The sequence below is a fragment of the Ovis aries genome, chromosome 13 (genome assembly GCF_016772045.2).
Source record: "Ovis aries strain OAR_USU_Benz2616 breed Rambouillet chromosome 13, ARS-UI_Ramb_v3.0, whole genome shotgun sequence".
Lineage (NCBI taxonomy): Eukaryota > Metazoa > Chordata > Mammalia > Artiodactyla > Bovidae > Ovis > Ovis aries.
Genome location: NC_056066.1, coordinates 66660839 through 66682679, shown reverse-complemented (window position 1 = coordinate 66682679; position 21841 = coordinate 66660839). Strand labels below are relative to the sequence as shown.

Genomic DNA, 21841 nt, shown 5'->3' with positions numbered 1-21841 from the left:
GCAACCCACTGCAGTACTCTTACCTGAAGAGTCCCACGGACAGAGGAGGCAGGCAGGCTGCGGCTCACAGGGTCACAGAGAGCTGGACACGACGGAAGCGACTGAGTACACACATACCAGAATGGTAGGAGGGTTCCCTTTCTCCACACTTCTCAGCATTTATTACTTGTAGACTCTTGGACAATGGCCATTCTGACTGGTGTGAAGTGATACCTCACTTCAGTTTTGACTTTCATTTCTATAATGATTAGTAATGTTGCAGATTTTTTCATGCACCTGTTGACTATCTTGGCTATCTGTACCATATGTCTTCTTTGGAAAAGTGCCTATATAGGTCTTCTGCCCAGTTTCTGACTGGGTTGTTTTTGTTTTTTTTTAACATTGAGCAGTAAGAGCTGTTTGTATATTTTGGAAATTAAGCCCTTGTCTGCCGCATCATTTGCAAATATTTTCTCCCATTCTGGAGGCTGTCCCTTCGTTTTATTTCCTTTGCTGTGCAAAAGCTCCTTTGGTTGATTAGGCCCCATTTGTTTATTTCTGCTTTTGTTTCTTTTGCACTGGGAGACTGACCTAAGCAAACACTGCTATGATTTATGTCACAATGCTTTGCCTGTATTCTCTCCTAGGAGTTTTATGGTGTCATGTCTTTATCAAAGTCTTTAAGCCATGCTGAGTTTATTTTTGTGTATGGTGTGAGGACAGGAGAAGATTTTCTGAGCCTAATTTCTTGCATCCCCTCCTATCTAGGAAAGCAATAAAATCATTAATGGAGACAGCTGCTCCTCGTGATTAGCAGCAACACTCTGCCAAAATGGTACACGTATCTCCCTTCACCAAAATTATATATAAACTGACTTCCCCACTTCCTCTTCAGAGCAGTTCTCAGAGCTATCTGAGAGGCTGTCTCCCAGGCTACAGTCCTCATTTTGCCCCAAATAAAACTTAACTCACAGCTCTCATGTTGTGCGTGTTCTTCCATCGACAGTATCTTATATCTTCCTTGTGGTGAAAATAAAGGTATACACATTTGTCAAAATCAAAACTATATACTTAAAATGAGTGTCTGATTATATATTATTTATGCCTTGATAAAGATGATAAAAGTATTAAAAAACTGAATCATATATATGTATGTGTGATAATGTGTGTACATAAATGTATAAATGACTATCTTGTTGGTGATTGTTCCTTATCAATAATCGGAAACATAAAAAAACTCATAGGCTGTGGACATGCAAAATTCACTGTTACTCTTAACAGTCAATACATTAAATTATATTAGAGTTATTTAATGTCGGCCTCCATCACGACCTATTGAGATTCTTGAAGGCAAGAATCCTGTCTTGTTCATGTCTGTGATAAGCCTAGCACTGAACACACTAAGTGAACATAGCACTTTGTCAATGTTTTAATAACTGCAGAGCTGTTCCAGACAATTTATAGAGTCTAATTCCCACAAAATCCCTGGAAATTTGGAAATGGAAATCCCTCCCATTTTTCAGATGAAAAAAGGCAGAATCAGAGGGCAGAAAGGTTAGAATAACTCACCAAACATCCAGAACTAGTCACTGAAAGAGCTGTGTTCCAAATCCACATCTCCCTTAACTCTAAACCCCATTCTTTAACACTGTACCATATTGCTACCTCTCCAGGTGGGCATTTCATTAACTGTTTGGTGAATGCTTGAATTCAAATAAAAATCAGTATTTAGGGGCAATGGAACCAGAGGAATTTTCCTGAACTTCTAGTGTTATAGCTGCATAGTTTTTAAATGGGTTCCCTTGAGACAGAGAGCAACTTGGCAGCTCTTGCTAGAAGATCAGGAAGGATGGATCTACTAGGGAGAAACAACTCCCTCCCAATTAAACTTCTCATTTGGGAGTCTGAAGGAAAAAAAATCACACAGAACAAAGAGCATGGGAAAGAAAAAAAAAGAAACTCTGAATCTGCTGATATAGCTAATTAATGTAAAAGAATTAATACAATAATAACTTCAGCATTCAAAAATGATAAGTTAGGAGATCCTAGAAAGGTGCTATTTCTACATCTTTTAGAGTTCCTTTTTAAATTAGGCTCCTAGAACCTCAGCATTCCTGCTTGAATAATCCATACTTCTGGTTATTTATTCAGCTCCCCACTGCTTCACATTTCCAAGCCATATGCTACAGGAATACATCACCTCATATTTGCACTCAAACATCCAAAGACATTGGTGGTTCAGACCTTTAAGAAGCTTAGAAGAAAGTCCCTATAGAATATAGTTTTAAGGTTAAAAGGCCCAGGAAGCCAAATGCATGTTCTTTATATGCCATGTGCTTGAGAGAAGGTGGGTCATTTCAACAAAAGGACAGGCAATTAGAAGGGTAAAGGAGATAAACAAACAAAAGACTCAAGAGAGTAAAGCCAGCAAAAATCAGTTGAACACTTAAGGCCTCTGAATAATTACAATGCCCTTCTCTGTACTTTAAAATAAATTTTTAAAAATAATTCCACCAAGGAAGATTTTTCAATCAATCCAAGGTCTGGTACACACTGGACAAACCAAGAGGTCTACTGTGCCCCTGGGCCTACACAAGCCTTTAAAAAGAAGATGTTTTTGAAACACATACCCTGATTATCTTAAGTACAAAAATAGCTTTAAGCACAAAAACTTGTAGAATCTGTCACTGGGTAATTTTTTATAACAACAAAACATTGGAAATAACTACAATATCAATATCAAAGAAGGACCAAGTAAGTTATATTCCCTTAGAGTCACCATTATTCAATTATTGAAAACTGTCATGAAGATTATGTCACAACATGGGAAACAGCATGTTACGTTAAAAAAATAAAACAGTACAGAAAATTACAAGTGTGGTAGGCCTAAAAAGCTGTTAAAAATGTACAATTTCTGTACAAGCCAAGCACTTCACACATTACCTTATCAGTGCTTTAACAGTTTTGTATGTCTATATTCTAAGTTATATTTAATAGATATGTATCAAATTTATTTAAAATTTTTTTCACTGAAATTTTCAATCTATCCAGATATGTTTCAAAACAGCAGACTTGGACTCAGTTTCATAAAGAATCCCAAAATGCTCAGTCCTCCAACCAATCAAACATGCTCTTATATCTCTCAGTTTAAAAAACTGACCATTGTCAACTAAACACCCCACTCTGGTTACCCCTTCACCCTATATCTCTAATCCACTTCTAAGCCAGATTTCTCAAGAGTTATCAATTACAAGCTATCTCCCATTTACTTCCAGATTCTATGAATTACACTAATATGAAACCTACTTTAAGTATTTTAAGAAATGAATGCACAAATAATAAGATGTGACAGTGAAGTGAAAGTGACAGTCACTCAGCCATGTCTGACTCTTTGCAACCCCATGGACTGGAGCCCGCCAGGCTCCTCTTCCATGGAATTCTCCAGGCAAGAATATTGGAGTGGGTTGCCATTCCCTTCTCCAGGGGATCTTACTGACCCAGGGATCAAACCAAGGTCTCTCGCACTGCAGGCATATTGCTTACTGTTTGAGCTTTAAATTAGACCTAGATATACAAGGAAGGAATTATGAAGAAAAGTTCTAGAATAGTCTTGCACATTTTCGTATCTCCTATGCTAGCCACATGGCAAGGTACAACTCATTACTGAAAATAATATATAATGAAAAGTATGTATAAATGAAAAATAGAATTACATTCTGCGGTCAATAGTAAAGTATGTTAGTCGCTCAGTCATGTCTGACTCTGCTATCCCATGGACTGTAGCCTGCCAGGCTCCTTTGTCCATGAAATTCCCCAGGCAAGAATACTGGAGTGGGTTGTCATCTCCTTCTCCAGGGGATCTTCCTGACCCAGGGATCGAACCTGGTCCTCCTGCATTGTGGGCAGATTCTTTACCATCTGAGCCACCGGATTTTCGTCGATAGTAAAAATATGGACAAACATATGGCACAGATAGGTCTACATAAGATAAAAAGAAAGTTGGGCTAAGTTTAGAAATTAATATAGGACATGCTTAGAAATTAATGACTAGATTTTCCCAAACCAACACACTATGAGAAGGAACAACAACAACAAAATTTCCCTTCAATGGAGTGTTCCTATTACCAAATGACATAATAGGGTACAAATAGACCAAAATATACTCCGTATTCATCCAAACTAACTTCAGAAAAGACCATACACTCACCTGAAGACTACTGTTTTATATATCTAGGAAACTCAATGGAATAAAAGACCACAGCTAGCTACATGTTCTTGAATCCAGGCTAACAGTGAGGAGTTGGACAAAAAGAGATGGACAGCTAGGACATGATTGGAGATGAGAAGCATACCTTAGCATGAGATTCATCAGCTGAAGACCCTCGCCTTTCAGGAAGCGCTCACGATTAGAACTCAGCATCAGGCAGGAACAGAGGGAATCAAACAGATTTTCCATCATCTCCTGCTCCTCGGCCGTGCTAGGATTGTGTCTTTTAAACACCTGTCAAGCAAAAATATCAGAAGGCACAGAATCATAAGAGAAGGTCTTTTCATCAACCAGCATGCAACAATTTCCAAAGCCTGTCTACTCCAATAACCCTACAACGGAAGAAGCAGAGCCCTATCAAACAAAATTCTCATCTGTCTCCATTTTAGAGAAACTGGGCTTTCTGATTCACAGGTATTAAATAAATGGCTATCATGCAAAAACAAAAAACAAACAAAAAAAACCCACAACAACAGTAACAACAGAAAACCACTCAACTGACCATTAGGTTCAGGAGTGATTCATAGTTCCAAGGAGGCAGATTTAACAAAAGCCAACAAAACCTTTTTATTATGAAACATATTCACTGACAGAAAACTCTATAAAAAACATATACAGCTAAATGAGTAAGGTGAACACCCCTGAAACCATCACCCAGATCGAGAAACAACTTTGCCAGCTACCCCCGCCCCAAAGCTCTCCACTTGGCCCACCCGACCACAACACGTTTCTTCCCCTTCTAAAACAAACCACAGTTCTGAAGGGCAAATCCTGGTCCAAAATAAGGAACAGTTTCTTAACCACCAGGGCTAATGAACTGCCTTATAGACCATTTGTGGCTCATAAGTCGTGGGAATGGCTTCAAGCAGTTTTTATCTTTGCCAGAAATACATGGCATGTTAAGAGGAAAAGCTCTTAACAGTGTATGCATACCCATACAGTCTACTACAAAATGATCAATCTTATAGGAACAGGACTAAGCACTTTCCCAGAACTGGGAAGAGATTCACATTTCAAAGCTCTATTTTTTGGGGTGAAGGCCAATCCACTCAGGCTGCTGGCACCAGGATGGAAGCTGTATGCAAACTGACATCTCAGACACTCCCAACACTCTACAGATTTTATCCAAATGATCTATTTTCAGTCTTGGTTTTGGAATAGCACAGATGAGACTGGTTAGGAAAAAAAAATCTTAACAGTATTTTCAGAATGCCAGCAGAACATTTCGACGGGATTTACATTTCTTACGCTGAGCAAATGGCAATTTCTAATTTCTTCTTCCAGCCTCCAGTGCCACATCCTCCCCCTATCCTCCTCTCTGACCTCTATCCTGTTGCACTGGAACTTGTACACGTGAAGCTTAGCTGGATCCTAAACGAACAGACTCTAATTTAGTGGTAAACTGACAGCAAGGAAAGTGAGTAATCTTGAGAGTGGGTCAACTGAAAATAATGTGGCATTCTTGGCTCAAAAATATATACTTAAGCGGGAGCACACGTCTTTGGGACTGACAAACGTCAGAAGACTGAGGAAGTCCATACCAGATACATGGTGCTATCTGGTCATAAAGAGCAAATGAACTAAGAAAGGAGGCAAACCATGTGCCTCCAGTGTGACCTGAAGCCTGCCAACACACCCCATATGGCTTGCATCACATGGCTGATTCCTTCCCACAGTCTCCAGCTCCACCTCCCATTTAAAGATACAAGCCATGTATCTTCATGGCAGACAGGAAGCATAAGAATTACTCACGGATAACTGCTGAAGAAGCACATCGATTCCATCCAGCTCCCCAAGCAATTCCCTGTTTTCTAAAAGGGGGAAAAAATAGAAGAAGAAAAAAAAAATGAAGCTAACTGTCAGATTTTACAGCCGTCTAACACTGATACATCAGCAAACAAAATCAATACAGCTTGACAGAGTACAAAAGCTGCACAGAGAGCGAGAGGGAGAGCAAGGGGATGCCAAAGGCAAGAGAGCTTGCTGTCATGATCTGAAACAAGCCTGGCTCCTATCCTAACAGAATGTCAATACCGAGAGGGAGCCTCACCATCGTTGTCCTGGAGCAATATGGCCAGCACTTCACTACAATACAGTTTGTTGGCATCGAAAGGCATCTTTGCCTGTGGGAAAACAGGAGAAAGGAGAAATATGTTAAGGGCCCTTGTTTCTTTCCCCAACAATTTTTTCCACAAGTATTAGGATCTGAGTTGGAGAGATGGAGAAGTGAGAACAGGAAAAGGTAGGTTATGGGTAAAAAAAAATCTGTCTCTGCTCTCAAGAGACCAGACTCAAGTACAACGGAGTAAAACCATAAACAGCATTATGTACACAGCAGTCCTCACACTTCTAACGCCCAGATACAAATGTCACCTCCTCTGTGAAGCTGTCCCAGATTCCCCATTGTGAGTCTAGGGACTATGGTCGAGCACATAATATGTACTCAAATGCAAAGTAGATGAATGAAAGTTTTTAAGACTAAAATCTATCATGAAGCTTCAGTCATGAGTGATGGTCATAAAATTAGGCTGTAAATTAGCCTATGGACAGATGATCAGAGAAGCTGAAAAGAAAGCCAGTTCTTATTTAGATTAGCTGAATGTCTTTGTAACAAAGTAGTTCCTTTTTGGATTTTTAATTTTTTTTAATGCTTAAAATTTAATTTGAAATCATAAACCTATCTGCTTGTGGGCCATAATCTGCCTACTATTTAAAAAGGAAACCACATTAAATATGCAGAAATGTGTGAATATTTTAACACCCAAATTACTACCCACAATTCTTTCCCTGCTGCATGCTCTGCTACTTGGAGTCGCAGAGGGGACACACGCACTGCAGAGCCCATCTTTCACGGTCACCCACATCGTCACTCCTGCAGCGAGCCTCGAGCGCCTCACCATTAACGACATCCCGTGGATAAAGGGACACAGAGAGGAGCGTGAGCCTCATCGATGTGTTTTTATTTACTGGACCCTCGATCCTCAAAATGCAGGCACAATAACAGCTGTTAATCAGCAGCAACCCTGCTACCTATCCAGGTTTTTGAACTGAGAAATAATTACTGTACCTGAAAAGGACAGGGGAGGTGTTTATCTTAAAGCTAATACCGCCATCCCCTTAGCACCATTCACAGTTCTGTTTGGACATTGATTTTGGACTTAAGAAGGAAGACTGGCCCCTAACGAAGCAATACCCAGCATCTTTTCAGTTCTCTCTGCACGTCTTCCTCATCAAGCCTAAGTGCACCCTACAGGGCTTCAGGAGGCTGACTAGGTATGACCCATCTCAGGTTAAAAGATCTGTAAATACAAGGTCTTACGTGTGCTGACTGCAAGGTATGCTCCCTGGGCAAACTTAAGGTCTTGTTTCAGGAAATTCAGTACAACAGCCAGTGTTTAAATGCAAACTGTGGTATTTTCCACTTTCAGAAAAACAGTTTTATACAAATCAAAACACAAAAGTGAAAAGCTAAGCGGCGAGTATCTCTATCAGAATGAAGAATCTGCTAATAAAATCACTCAAATTATTTAAGTTATGAATACTGATAGTTTGCAGACAAAAGTCTGTCGAGTCAAAGCTACGGTTTTTCCAGCAGTCACGTATGGATGTGAGAGATGGACAATAAAGAAAGCTGAGCACGGAAGAATTGATGCTTTTGAACTGTGGTGGTGGAGAAGACTCTTGAGAGTCCCTTGGACTGCAAGGAGATCCAACCAGTCAATCCTCAAGGAAATCAGTCCTGAATATTCAGTGAAAGGACTGAGGCTGAAGCTGAAGTTCCAGTACTCTGGCCACCTGATGCAAAGAACTGACTCATTGGAAAAGACCCTGATGCTAGGAAAGATTGAAGGCAGAAGGAAAAGGAGATGACAGAGGATGAGATACTTGGATGGCATCACTGACTCAATGGACACGAGTCTGAGCAAGCTCTGGGAGTTCATGGTGGACAGGGAAGCCTGGTGCACTGAAGTCCACGGGTTTACAAAGAATCAGACATGACTGAGCAATGGATTTATATATTTACTGCTAGTTGAAATGATTTAAGCCATACCAACATATATGCAGCTTTTCAAGGGTCAAGGTTCTTGGTTCAAACAGGATACACTCAACTGAAAGAAGCCAAAAGATATCAGGCCCCTGGAGCAATAGCCTTTCTGTGGTTCCAATGACTCTTGACTTTTACTTGATTGTATAAAATTCTGTCTCCAAGGTTGGGGGGAAGGTTTCCCTCTTTTCCCAACAAGTTATTTATTAGACACTTGCTAAATGTAAGGCAAAAAATTAAACATGACAGCAAACAGGTGAATTTGCATGAACCTGATCCAATACATCATTTAAAAGATAACACTGAATTAAAATTAATTTTATCAAGTAATACATGTATATTAAAAAAAAAGGACATAAATCTAGGATCAGACACACCTAGATTTCACTCATAAGCATGCACTATATATGTAACCCAAAGTCTGCAGTTCCCAAACCATGCGTCATGGGACACCATATTGAATCCACAGGGGATTCCAAGGATTCACAGTATTTCCAAGAAAAGCATAGTGACATCTGACATCTGTGGAATAGTGAATGCATTAACCATTAGCTCCAGGTACTGTTTTCTTTTGGTGACATCCTTTCTTTCACAGGCTGGCTTTGGGTGGTTACTATGATAAAAGAGCTGTGTGAAAACCAGCGTTGAGAAGAAACAAAGATGGTGGTGTTCGATCTGATTCCAAGGTTTTAGAAGTCATGCAGTACTCAAAATGAACACACATCTATCGATAAGTAGCTGTGGTATTTAAGAATGAAATAAAAAATATATTTGAATCCAAGCATCTAATCTAACTACCTTAAATGGGACTATTAGGTCCTTTTTGGCATAGGACCTTATAAAAAAATTACTGAGATATTGATGGCACCATAAATTAAGAATGGTCATCTATGACTGAAGTAATATTCCTGGTCTCAAGTTTCTTTATCTGTAAAATGGAGATAATAAAATAACATCTTCTCTGGAGGGTTACTATAAGAATTAAAGAATATGGAAGTTGCTGTTGTTTAGTCACTAAGTTGTGTCTGACTCTCTTGCAGCCCCATCGATTATAGCCCGCCAGGCTCCTCTGTCCATGGGATTTCCCAGGCAAGAATACTAGAGTGGGCTGCCATTTCCTAATCCAGGGAGTCTTCCCAACCCAGGGATTGAATGCAGGTCTCCTGCATTGGCAGGCAGATTCTTTATCACTGAGCCAACAGGGAAGCCCAATATGGAAGTACCTAACACAATATGGAAGTATTAATAACCTCAGATATGCAGATGACACCACCATTATGGCAAGAAGTCAAGCACTGAGGAGCCTCTTGATGAAATTGAAAGGGAAAGTGAAAAGTTAGCTTAAAACTCAACATTCAGAAAGCTAAGATCATGGCATCTGGTCCCATCACTTCATGGCAAATAGATGGGGAAACAGTGGAAACTGTGAGAGACTTTATTTTTCTGGGCTCCAAAATCACTGCAGATGGTGACTGCAGCCATGAAATTAAAAGACACTTACTCCTGGGAAGGAAAGTTATGACCAACCTAGACAGCATATTAAAAAGCAGAGACACTACTTTGTCAACAAAGGTCTGTCTAGTCAAGGCTATGGTTTTTCCAGTAGTCATGTATGGATATGAAAGTTGGACTATAAAGAAAGCTGAGCACCGAAGAATTGATGCTTTTGAACTGTCGTGTTGGAGAAGACTCTTGAGAGTTCCTTGGACTGCCAGGAGATCCAATCAGTCCATCCTAAAGGAGACCAGTCCTGAATATTCATTGGAAGGACTGATGCTGAAGCTGAAACTCCAATACTTTGGCCACCTGATGCAAAGAACTGACTTATTGGAAAAGATCTTGATGCTGGGAAAGATTGAACGTGGGAGGAGAAGGGGACGACAGAGGATAAGATGGTTGGATGGCATCACCGAATCAATGGACATGAGTCGGAGTAAACTCCAGGAGTTGGTCATGGACAGGGAGGCCTGGTGTACTGCAGTCCATGGGGTTGCAAAGAGTTGGACATGACTGAGAGACTGAACTGAACTGAACACATAGTAGGTGCTACACGTTTTTCAGATGACCGGGACCAGAAATATCCAGGTTAGAATCTCAGTTCTACACATTAGTTCCTAGCCATGTGATCTTGGCAAAATTGCTCTCCCTCTCTAACCTGCCTGATATCTCCTACGCTGAGTGAAACCGTGGGCTTTATGGGAAAAAAGGAGACTAATCTTTCATGTCTAGCCAAAGACAAAAGTCACCAAGGAAGTTTTATTTCTGTTTAAATCTCACTCAGCGATGACAGTCTCCAAGCCTGCAAAATACCAAACTGCCAAATCAAAAGGACATTTAGTCAAAATCTGGAGAAGGGAGAATTCATTTACCAGGTATCTTCTCTTGGATTTTGCAAAGTTACCCAATGGGAGTTGGAGCTTCTGGGGCTCTCCTCCATCCAGGAGCCTGGTGATTCTAAATCTTTCAGCTGTCAGAGTAATTACAGAGTCGAGCACAGGTTTGTACTCAGCACACGCCAGCCCTGAATAAAATTAAACTTCATCTTTTGGGGAGCTGCTGCTTTTTTGGAAAGTACAAGACAATTATGCTACCACCTGCAGCCAAAAGCTGCAAATTATTTCTGCAGCTCACCTCTGGTACCTGGGGCAGGTTCAGACATGGCTCCAGCCCTGTACAATCATCAAAGCAATCTGTGACCTACAAAAATCCCAACTCCTGGTCATAAGAGGCCAAGGACTTAGCATCAACCAGTTGTACATACAGTATACTGTAGCCAATTCTCAACTCATGAGCTCAATGCTGAATATTGCAACTGTTTTTGAAGCAATGATTTCATTGGGAAACAAAAAGGAACCTTAATTTTGTTTCTTTAAAAAAGAAAAAAGTGGTATTGTTTGGTATTATTTTCCATAGTACACAATATCCTACTAAGTTTGTATTCCCCATTAAAAACTGAACTAGGGTGCAGGTCTCTCACACTACAGTTATCTGCTTACTTGTTAAACCTTTTAATGCAATCCTATGAAATGGGTTTTATCCTCATTAGCAGCACAAATTAGTAAGGTTTCATTTAGTCAACGAAAAAAATCCGTACTCTTGCCTGGAAAATCCCATGGATGGCTGCAGTCCATGGGGTCGCAAAGAGTCGGACACGACTGAGTGACTTCACGTTCACTTTTCACTTTCATGCATTGGAGAAGGAAATGGCAACCCACTCCGGTGTTCTTGCCTGGAGAATCCCAGGGACAGGGGAGCCTGGTGGGCTGCTGTCTATGGGGTCGCACAGAGTTGGACACAACTGAAGTGACTTAGCAGCAGCAGCAGGAGCATCTCTATACACTGCTGGCTAGGCTACTAGTACCAAAAGGAGTCTCACTAATGTGCCATTCACTTAGGGGTTACTCAAGGACTACTGAATAAACAATGGGATGATCAGTTAGGTAGCAAGGTTTCATAAAGCAATGTAAACATAAAAGGGGTTCTCAGACTTCAGCATGCATCAGAGTCTCCTGGAGGGCTTGTTAAAACACAGATTGCTGGCTCCACTCTAAGCTGGGTAGATTTAGTGAGTCTGGGGTGGGTTCAAGAATGTACACTTCCAACAAGCAGCCAAGTAATTTTGACGATCCTCATTGGGAATCACACCCAGAGAACAACGGGGAAGAGATGCACATATGATGGAGTCCTACTTCTTGCTGTTAAGGAGTTTAAGGGTATTTGGAGAAAGACCAGGAGCACACGTAATAATATGAAAGTCTCCCAGGTGATGAAGTAAAGATACTCCATGAGGGTATGTTTCATCCAGCTATAGGCGTATGTTAGAACCCAGATCTGCTAACTCCCAGAAGAGAACCAACAAGAAAAAAAAAAAAAAAAGATTGCTACTCAGAAAAGAAAGAGGGCAGTATGGGCAAAGTAGTGCTATGCAAAGAGTACATGAAGAAAGTCTGGAAGCTTAGGTTTTAATTCTAGTTCTATCTCTAACTAACTACATGAATTTGGGCAATCTTAATTGCCTTAATCTCTATAGGTCTTGATTTTTAATTTTTTACGGAACTTATAAGATTCCTTCCAGTTCAAAAAATGGTGGTAGCAATATGGAAGAGTAGGGGTTTAAGTTGGTTTAAGAAGGTTATGTACAATTTAGAAATACATAAGGCAGTAGTCATTCCTGGTGGAGGGAGGAACAGGAACAAAGACACAGAGGTCAACAATGTTGACCTTTGCAAAGGGGGCAGGTAAAGAGAGGCATGTCTCAAAACTAAAAGGCCAATGTTTCAAAACGGAGAAATGGAAGGGTCAGATTGGGCCAGGTTAAGGGGCCTTAAAAAGTAGGCAGAGATGGTGGGATCTGATGCAGAGGGCATTAGTATCACTGTACGAAGGTTCTACAACAGGGAATGGTATAATGAAAATGAAGTTTTAAATTGGTCTTGGAGTATACTGAACAAAAACAGGTAACAAAAATGCTCACATTTCTAGAGACCAGTGGATCTTATAATTCATTGTACATTTATAACCACACGTGGAACATGTCTAAAATACACTGAAGACACAGAGACTAAGAAATACACAGAGACTAAGAAAGTACGTCTGGGAATTTGTATTTTTTAAAGTTCTACTTGTGAAAGTAAGGATCTGGGTCCATCATTCAATCTGATTCACCAAGATGATTATGATGATGAAGATTACAATAAGCACTTGTCCAGATTATGAGAAATAAGAGCAAGGCGTTGCTTTTAAAGACATGCCTTCTTGCTGGCCTCACCCTGAAACAGAACTTTCATTAATGTTCTGGTCAGCACAGAATTTTCAAGAATTTTCGCTTACTAGTAAAATAACCAAATAGCATTTTAATGGTTAGATACCCCCAAATTTTGAAAAACTGTTTTAGAGATAACAACATAGCTATTTGCGCCCTGAGGATCGTATAAACACTACGCCTGGAAGGCAAGAGTCAAAAGCTTGCAAGACGGCCAAATGGGCCTCTTTATTACTCTCGTAAGAGTAATGGAATCCAACCAAACACCCAAAGGTCTCAATTTCCCCTCCTGTTACCAATTCATAAAAAGACCGTCAAGTTTCAACAACTTTCAAAAGGCAGAGGAGGCCGGATATTCTAATTTAACAAAGATCCCTGATTCAGTACCAAGCCTCAAGCAACTGGGAAAAATCGGTCCTGACCTCACAAAGACAAAAATTATTGGATTATTTTGTATAAAGTTGCTGCCCCAACCTGTGGCCATCCCATTAAGACTCAGGTCCCTGCCATCTAGCCCATCACCTTAACTCTATGTTTTACTTTCCTCTCCCCTACTCCTCAACCCCAAAATGTCTCACGGCTTGGGAGAATAAAGTTTTGTTGAATATCGAGGAAGGAAGAAACTGAGGGGGATGCGAGTGTAATTACATGGGGAACCAAAGGACAGATTCATGAGAGGAGGTCAAAAGGAAGCTGCAAACATGACAATGAGTGAATTAACCAGACTTGACTCTTTCCTGAAGGGAAAGGTGAGGGTGTGTGTGTGTGAGTACGCAGGTGCAGCCTACTGAACTACGTACTAAGTTTATACTTATACCAGCAAGCGTGCCCCTACCCACTGATAAGAACATACAGGCTAGCTGAATGTCCTCAAGTCATGTTATGTAAGTCTATGTTACAGATTTAATGGCAACAAAGGGTTAAATAAGAAGGATTTGGGAAGACCTAAATTGTCAGAAAGAGAGGGAACCATGTGGACATATGATATCTTAAGCAGAATCTTCCTCCTCACCCCTGCCAAGACAGTGGTGGTGGTGGCTGGGGGGTGTGGAGAAATTGGACCTGATGCACCTCAGACTTTCTGCATCTCTGTGACCCTCTGGAGCTCAGCAAGGCCAGGACTACCTAAAGAATCATTCCAGACACAAACAAGTACCTCTTTCTCACTAAAAAGCTGGGAATCCTTGCTTGCCCAGAATACTTCAGAACTACAGCACTACGTAGTTCCAAACCTCCTCCCATCACGTCTTTGGTTAACACTATCCTGAGAGAAGCCCTTACCCCTCCCTTTCCTCATTCACTCTATGGTACAGGCACTAAATGGTCAAAAGATGGTCAAAGGACCATGCTAACAAGGAAAGCAAATGAAAGGTCCAACAGATCAACAGATCAATGAATGAGCCAACAGAAATATGAACAAAGGACATCAATAGGAAGCTAAAAGAGAATACAACTGGCTAATAAACAGGTGAAAGCCAATACTTATCCTTGATTTGAAAATTCCAAATTAAAATAAAATGCCAGGTTTCACTTACCAAATTAACAAAATTTTAAGTTTGACAATGCCCAATATTGCTAGGGGAAATAGACATCTCAACTCAGTGGAGCAACTGATAGAGGACAATTCTGCAAAATTTACCAAAAATGTTAATATGCATACCTTTTAATGTGACAATTCTATTTCTAGAAATTTATCCTGCAGAAAAACAGACACAAGTGTGCAAAAAAAAAAAAGTGTGTGTACATGGGGATACTCACTATTATGCTGTTTTAACAGCAAAAAAACTGTTATGAACAGGGGATGGTTACATTAATTTGGCACAACCATAAAATGGAATACTAGGCAGCCACTAGTTCAGTGAAAAAAATCAACTTGCAAAAGAAAATAATGCATAATTCTATTTGTGAAACACATAAACACACACATACACTCCTATTTTCACAGACAATTTCTGGAAGGATAGATAAAATATTGTTAACAGTGGCTGTCTCTGAGAAGTGGAACTAGAAGGAATCAGCAGAGGGGAACTTCTATTTCCAGTATAAACCTTCTGTACTACGTGAATTTGTGTTGACAATATGTTTATATTATTTTGGGGGCTATTAAAGGCTATTTTTAAAACAAATGGAAGAAGAGAAGCAAAGAAAGAGGCAACACCTGCCAAAAGATTCCCAAACGAGATCACACAGCACAGGAATAACAACCTGTGCCAATGACCCAGTATGAGCCACGCACACAGCAAAGATTTACCTTCAGCCTCTTCAACAGCCACTGCAGAAGACCCTGCTGGGCGGCCTCTGTGCACATCTCCGGCCGGAACTCGGCCATGTTTTCCACAATAGCTGCAAAGAGACAGACACCAGTCATTTGGGAGGGCAACTCTGTTTCCATCTGCAGCCTGCTCCCCCGCCAGACGTTATATTCCTCTTCCCACTTGCCTATATTCCTCCCAGCCAGATGCTGTGTTGTCATTCTTAGATTAACTAGGGACATGCTATGTTTTTTTTTCCCCTTCAAGTTATGTTACAAGTAAAAATCATAACTGAACCTGTCAGAATTCACTTAAGGAATAGTGAAAGGTTTTCTGCTGTGTAGAACACTACAGCAGAATCCACAAAGTGTGAGTACCTGCCTCAGAAGGCCCTCTTGCTGTCACAGTACTACAGTCCCCGAGACCTGTGACGGAAGAGACAGGGGGCTAGGCAGAAGCCTTATAGGGAAAAATCAGTGGACGAATTCAGAGCCTCCTCCTCTCCTGATTCACCCACTTTCAGATCTCTTTCTTCAGACACTATAAGGGAAGCAAGCATGATCTTCTTAATTGAACAAAACAAGGTGCATAGACAGGAAAGGCCATGCTGGCAGAGGTAACTGTCAGGTACTCAGAAGCAAATATAATCGGTCCTGCTACCTCCTACAACAAGCACATTGCTGTTTAATAGAAAAATTTTAAATAAGGAGGCCAAAAAAAAAAAAAGTGTATGATTATGAGACTAAAAAAAAGACCATTAAAAAAAAACAAAAAAATTACAGACTTCCCTGGTGGTCCAGTGGTTAGGAGTTGACCTTCTAATGCAGGGGATGCAGGTTCAATCCTTGGCTGGGGAACTAAGACCTCCACACACCACAGGGCAACTAAGCCTGCTTGCTGCAACTACAGAGCCCATGCACTGTAACTAGAGTCTGTGCTGCAGCTAGGGAAGCACCTCTGCACTGTCGAGAAGAGCCCACATGCCACTACGAAGACCTAGCACAGCCAAAAACAAATGCAAACTATACAAACCAAACCCTCATTCTAATACATTCAGTGCTTTTCTTTCCTTCAGGCCCCTGCTGCTCCCCATGCCAGGATATGTTACTACCAGAGAGCAGATGGAGCTCTGAGCTCTCTAAGCACAATGCCCAGAGTCTTTAGGAGAAAGAGCTGAAGGAAGCAATACACCTCTTTCCTCCTCACTCTTCAGCCCATGTCGGCCTCGCCAATGGCTACTTAAAGGATGTCCAGGCAGCCCCCCGGAGAGTAGACACGAAGCTGTGAGAGCTGGGAGATGGAGGTCATTTGAATACCTTAGACTACTTTTGACGTTTTCTAAGAAATTCGCTCATTCTTTTTAATCTCCAATGCTTTTATCTTATTCTGCTTATACTTGAGGTGGCTTTCTATTGAACACTAGAATAAAATCCAAACATCTTGCCAAGGTTTAGAAGGTCTTTCATAGTCTGGACGAACCTACTCCTCTGGTCCCATCTCCTACCATCTTTACCTCTCGCTGCCACAGCACATCTCTAGTCTTTCCCCAAAGCCCTTACCTATTCCTGACTTGACAAAGGATACTGCCCTGCTTGAGGGTCTGGCTCACATTTCTCCATCAAAATGCACCTCTCTTCATATTCAGCCTCAATCAGCTACCTGCTCCTACCCAGCCATTTGGAGACCCTTCCTCTTGCCTGGAAAATCCCATAGACAGAGGAGCCTGGTAGGCTGCAGTCCATGGGGTCGCTGAGAGTCGGACACGACTGAGCAACTTCACTTTCACTTTTCACTTTCATGCATTGGAGAAGGCAGTGGAAACCGACTCCAGTGTTCTTGCCTGGAGAATCCCAGGGATGGCGGAGCCTGGTGGGCTGCCATCTATGGGGTCGCACAGAGTCGGACACAACTGAAGCAACTTAGCAGCAGCAGCGCAGCAGCCTCTTCTCTTCCACAGGGCTCCCCACTGACTCCTACTATACTCCTATTACAATACCCTGTATTATCTCTCCTTTCTGTTCAAGATTTTCCCAACAGCCTGATTCTTAAGAGGAACTGTGCCTAATTCATCTTTAATGTGCCCAGTGGCCTAGAACAGTGCCTGACGAACATCAGATGCTTAGTAGGGAAGAGAGGAATGAATCTCCTGAGCTGCTGGTAAGGGACCAAGCTTAAACTATACAGGTCTTCACAGATTGACAGGCTGGTGCTTTTCCCATTACATCAGGCTCTTTTTATAAACAGTCCGTTAAGACTTCTGATAAGCCTTCTATTCAGCGAAATTCAGCATTAGGCTAACAGATGGCAATGCCAAATTCTGGCTCTAGACTACAACCAACCCCCAGATCACAGACTGCTGTGTTCTCTCTTCTCTCACTCCCTAGGTGCTATGTCTTCCTCCTTCTTTATGATAATTTCCCAGTAGGGAGTATAAAACTACAACAGAAATATGTGGTAGACACAAAGGAGCTGGCAGAAAATCTAACCTCATCAAAATTTCTACTTCTGCTGGGCCTTGTTCATTTCTTAAGCTCTGCTTACAGATACATCACCTTTGGTTTTATAAGACAGCAAATGGTGATAAACAGCACTATCCCAGACTATAATTTTAAACAGTCTATTGGTTAATCAACTTTGCAGAGGGAAAGACTGGGGAGACTTGAAGAGGGGGAGGGGAAATACTGCAGAACAATCTACTTAAATGAACATATGATAAAGGGACAGCCAAGTTAACAGCAATATTGCAACTCACAGTGTACATGGCAAAGTACACATAAGAAGGGAAGGAAATATTAACCCTTTTTCAAATAAAATGTCCTATAAAGGCACAGGTGTACCTTGGAGATATTGTGGGTTTGGTTCCAGACCATTGCAATAAAGTGAATATTACAATAAAGTGAGAATCACATGAATTTTTTGGTTTCCAAGTACATATAAAAGTTATACTTACACTATACTGTAATCTAATAAGTGTACAATAGCATTATGTCTAAAAAACAATGTGCATACCTTAATTTTAAAAATATTGTATTAGTGAATAATGCTATCTATCATCTGACAGTGCAGGGTTGCCACAAATTTTCAATTTGTAAAAATGTAACATCTGCAAAACACAATAAAGCGCACACACACAAAATGAGGTACGCCCACTATACACAGTGGTTCAAAAGTTTATAGTTCCACTGAAGAGAAATGGGAAGAAAAACCAATAGAAGGGGATTAAAAAATCCTAAAATATATACTTTCCAAAGGGAAAAAAAAAAGAATCCATCCTGCATAGACTTCATCCTGACTTTTAGAGGCAGAGGCAAAGGCCTATTCACAGAAGCCAGCGGTTTTTGTCCAGGAAGGTCACCTACTTAGTGGATTTCTGCTTTTATTACCTGCAAGCCCAACCAAAGCAGCAGTTATATGAAATTTACACAAGGGTCTTCATTTCTGAATAGGCAGTTTGGGAGCAGAAAAAAGGAAAACCCTCTGGCTGTTAACTCTATTACAATGGAAGAAGGAAATGAGTGCCAACCTCCAAAACAAACAAAAACTCAGGAAGTGCTGGGCACTCTCCCCCTTACCCAGAGTGTTGTGGACGCCGTCCGCCTCTTCCTTCACAGACTCGTCCAGACGCTCCAGATTCTGCACAAGCAGTGCGACCACCTGCCCGTCCACCTGCGCATCAGGGAAGCAAGAGAAAGGGGTACATGTCACAGGATGGTCCCCAAAACGTTCCCACTCCTGTCCCCCCTTCTTTACGGAACAAGCAGAGTAAACAGCCTCCACCTGTGGTCTGCAGGGTGCTTTCCCATCCAAGATCTCTTTGACCTGGAGGCAAAGAAACAGCAGGCCTCATTATCCCTAACTTTAGATTGAAGCTTAAGGGGCAAGCTAAAATCCAAGGTAACAGTGAGTGAGTTACATGCTAGCACTTGAACCTAGGCCTTCTGAAATCAAGTCGTGTGCTCCTTCTACTTCTAGAGAGTATTGAAACACCTTAAGAAAACGCCTTCTCAAGTCACAAGTTCGTTCAAGTGAGAAGCACATTTCTCGACTACAGCACCAAGAGATATTCAGTTGGGAAGTTTACTTGCCGTATTTGACACTGATCTCAAAACTTCAGGTTAAACTCAAACCATTTCTAAGCTTCCATAATCAGGCTTTTATGAAACTATTACCTTTGATGAACTTCTGACCCCTTCTCAAAAAGAATCTTAACATAATAAAATGCCTTATGTTTTATTATGTATAATGCCTAAAAAGCAATTTTATTTCTCTCATTTGATTCATATAACCACATACCACTTACAAGAAATTTTCAGTAGCCATGTCATACAGATGATATTCAAGGGATTAGTGACCTGGCCAAGACCACACGTTTACTAAGCAGTGGCAGCAGAACCAAAAACCAAGCTTCCTTCTTAGATGAAACAATGTTTACACCACTTCATGCTACCTTCTGACACAATGTGTGCCCTTACACAGAGACTGCCATTGAGGAACCCAGCAGCACCCCGAGGAAGATAAGTAAGGAAACAGAAACACCTAATAATCAAGAAGTGATTATCTACTGGTAATAAATTTCCAAGTCACAGCCAATAAGTAAACCTATACCGGTCGTCAAGATCTGCTGCATACCCATGGTGCCTCCTTTCTCTCACTGCCCCAGCTTCTTCACTTAGGAAATGGGAATGAGTTGCAAAGATTAAATGAAACTATACAGCATGCCTTACCCCGGGTCTGGTTCAAAAATTAAGCAGATAGCCCTTTCCTTCTTCTGATACCTGGTTATCACTGTTCCATCTCTTGCACGGGCTAAGAAAAACTCAAATTTTGTGAAGGCAGACATTGCACCCTCATTTATCTTGGTACACTCTTCAAAGTCAAGGGCAACAACTACACATACCAGACATTCAGTAATTTTGCTAAATTTAAATAAACTGACAAAACATTTACTTTGTGTACTGTAATCGTATTTCTACATATATTGCTTCATTTACTCTCAAGTATCCCTCACAGCTTTTACATGTGAGAATACAAAGGTCCAGAAGGGTTAATTAGCCTGGTCAAAGTCACAGAGCTTGTGGCAGAAGTGCCCAACTCCAAGACTATTTTTTCCCATCACATCCTGTCACTTTGAGTGAGGGGAAAAGGAGAGGAGAGAAAGGACGGGGAAGAAATGATCTCATCAACTGATGCTTCCTGAATACTTCTGCACAAGGCACTCTACAGACAATTCAAACTGAGCCTGAGGATGGAACAATGGCAAGAGAGACACATCTTGAAATAAGGCCTCTTTACTCTTTCCGGGTGAGACTTGAGGGATGCATCCAGATGGGGGAGAAGTTGAAACTGTTGACTAATTCGGGATACCTGCATCACCAAGGAAGCAGATTTGCTAGGCTCTCCTTTCTGCCCCGCTGTGAGGACCCTAGCTGCAGATTGGAGGAGATACTGATGCCAGAATTGAGAGCTCCTATAAATAGGAGTAAGAGCTGTTTCCCCCTCTTATATATTAAGGAGATATACAATCTTGCTCTCAAATCTCACAGCCAGCAAAAGCTTCAAAGAAATCCACTGCAGTGTTTCCTTAATTAATTGGACAATTTGGGTGTGTGAGAGAAAACAGAAAAACATCTGGGGGAAAACATGAACCATGTCACTGTTTGTTTTCCCCTAAATCACCCTGATTGACTTGTAATCTTCCTGAATCCTACAGCAGCAGACACTGCAACTCCGCCGGGTATCACACTGCTTGTCAGTTCTGTGAACTGCCTCGCCACTCTCAATTGCTTACCGCTGCCGTGTCTGCATTATTTTCCCTCCCTTTCCTTGATTCTTCGTTCTGTTACCAGAGTCGGCTGTCTGGAAGGTGGTGGGGACAATGCATGCATGCTCAGTTGCTCAGTCGTATCTGACTCTTTGCAACACCATGGACTGTAGCCCGCCAGGCTCTTCTGTCTGTGGGAGTTTTCAGGCAAGAATACTGGAGTGGGTTGCCATTTCCTCCTCCGGGGCATCTTCCCGACCCAGGGGTCCAACCTGTGTCTCCTGCGTTTCCTGCATTGGCAGGTGGATTCTTTACCACTGAGCCAGGCAGTAAGCAACACAAATCCCAGAACTAGATGGTTATTGGTGACGGGTCTGGCTGGAGAAAATCTTTTTTCCTTGCTACAAAAATCTAACTTCTAACAAACAGTCTTATTAAGCTTGCAAAGTGTGAAACTTTATGTTTAGCTGGGTTAAATGCAATTTTATCTGATTGCAGGAGGGTCAAAGCAGTCAAAATACATTTAGCTGAGAAAACCCTCAGAAAAATATTTGTATTATGCATAGCTCCGGATATCATCTAGTAAGAAGCACAAATTAGCATTCTGTCCCTCTACACTCTTGGGTCTACCGCCTTCATGACTATTTTTTTGGACCTGTGACTAACTCTGAAACTAAAAACAAATTCTTCTTAGGGATGAAAGCATCAGCTACAGCAACACTAGCCTTGGAAATCGTGACTGTCTTAAGTCTGATGTTTTCTGATAAGTCATTGG

At 41.2% G+C, this 21841-nt stretch overlaps 1 protein-coding gene across 2 annotated transcripts in view; it reads right to left on the bottom strand.

Moving 5' to 3' along the window:
* The window catches only part of CTNNBL1 (catenin beta like 1), a 162788-nt gene that overhangs the window by 77657 nt on the left and 63290 nt on the right, over window positions 1-21841 (bottom strand). For both annotated transcript variants that reach the window (XM_027977186.3, XM_004014562.6), the window contains exons 6-10: window positions 18878-18971; window positions 15305-15396; window positions 6297-6369; window positions 5999-6057; window positions 4332-4480 (exon numbers count right to left, since the gene is read on the bottom strand). In XM_027977186.3, coding sequence (XP_027832987.1) covers window positions 4332-4480; window positions 5999-6057; window positions 6297-6369; window positions 15305-15396; window positions 18878-18971 — 467 coding nt within the window. The remainder of the gene's footprint in view (window positions 1-4331; window positions 4481-5998; window positions 6058-6296; window positions 6370-15304; window positions 15397-18877; window positions 18972-21841) is intronic.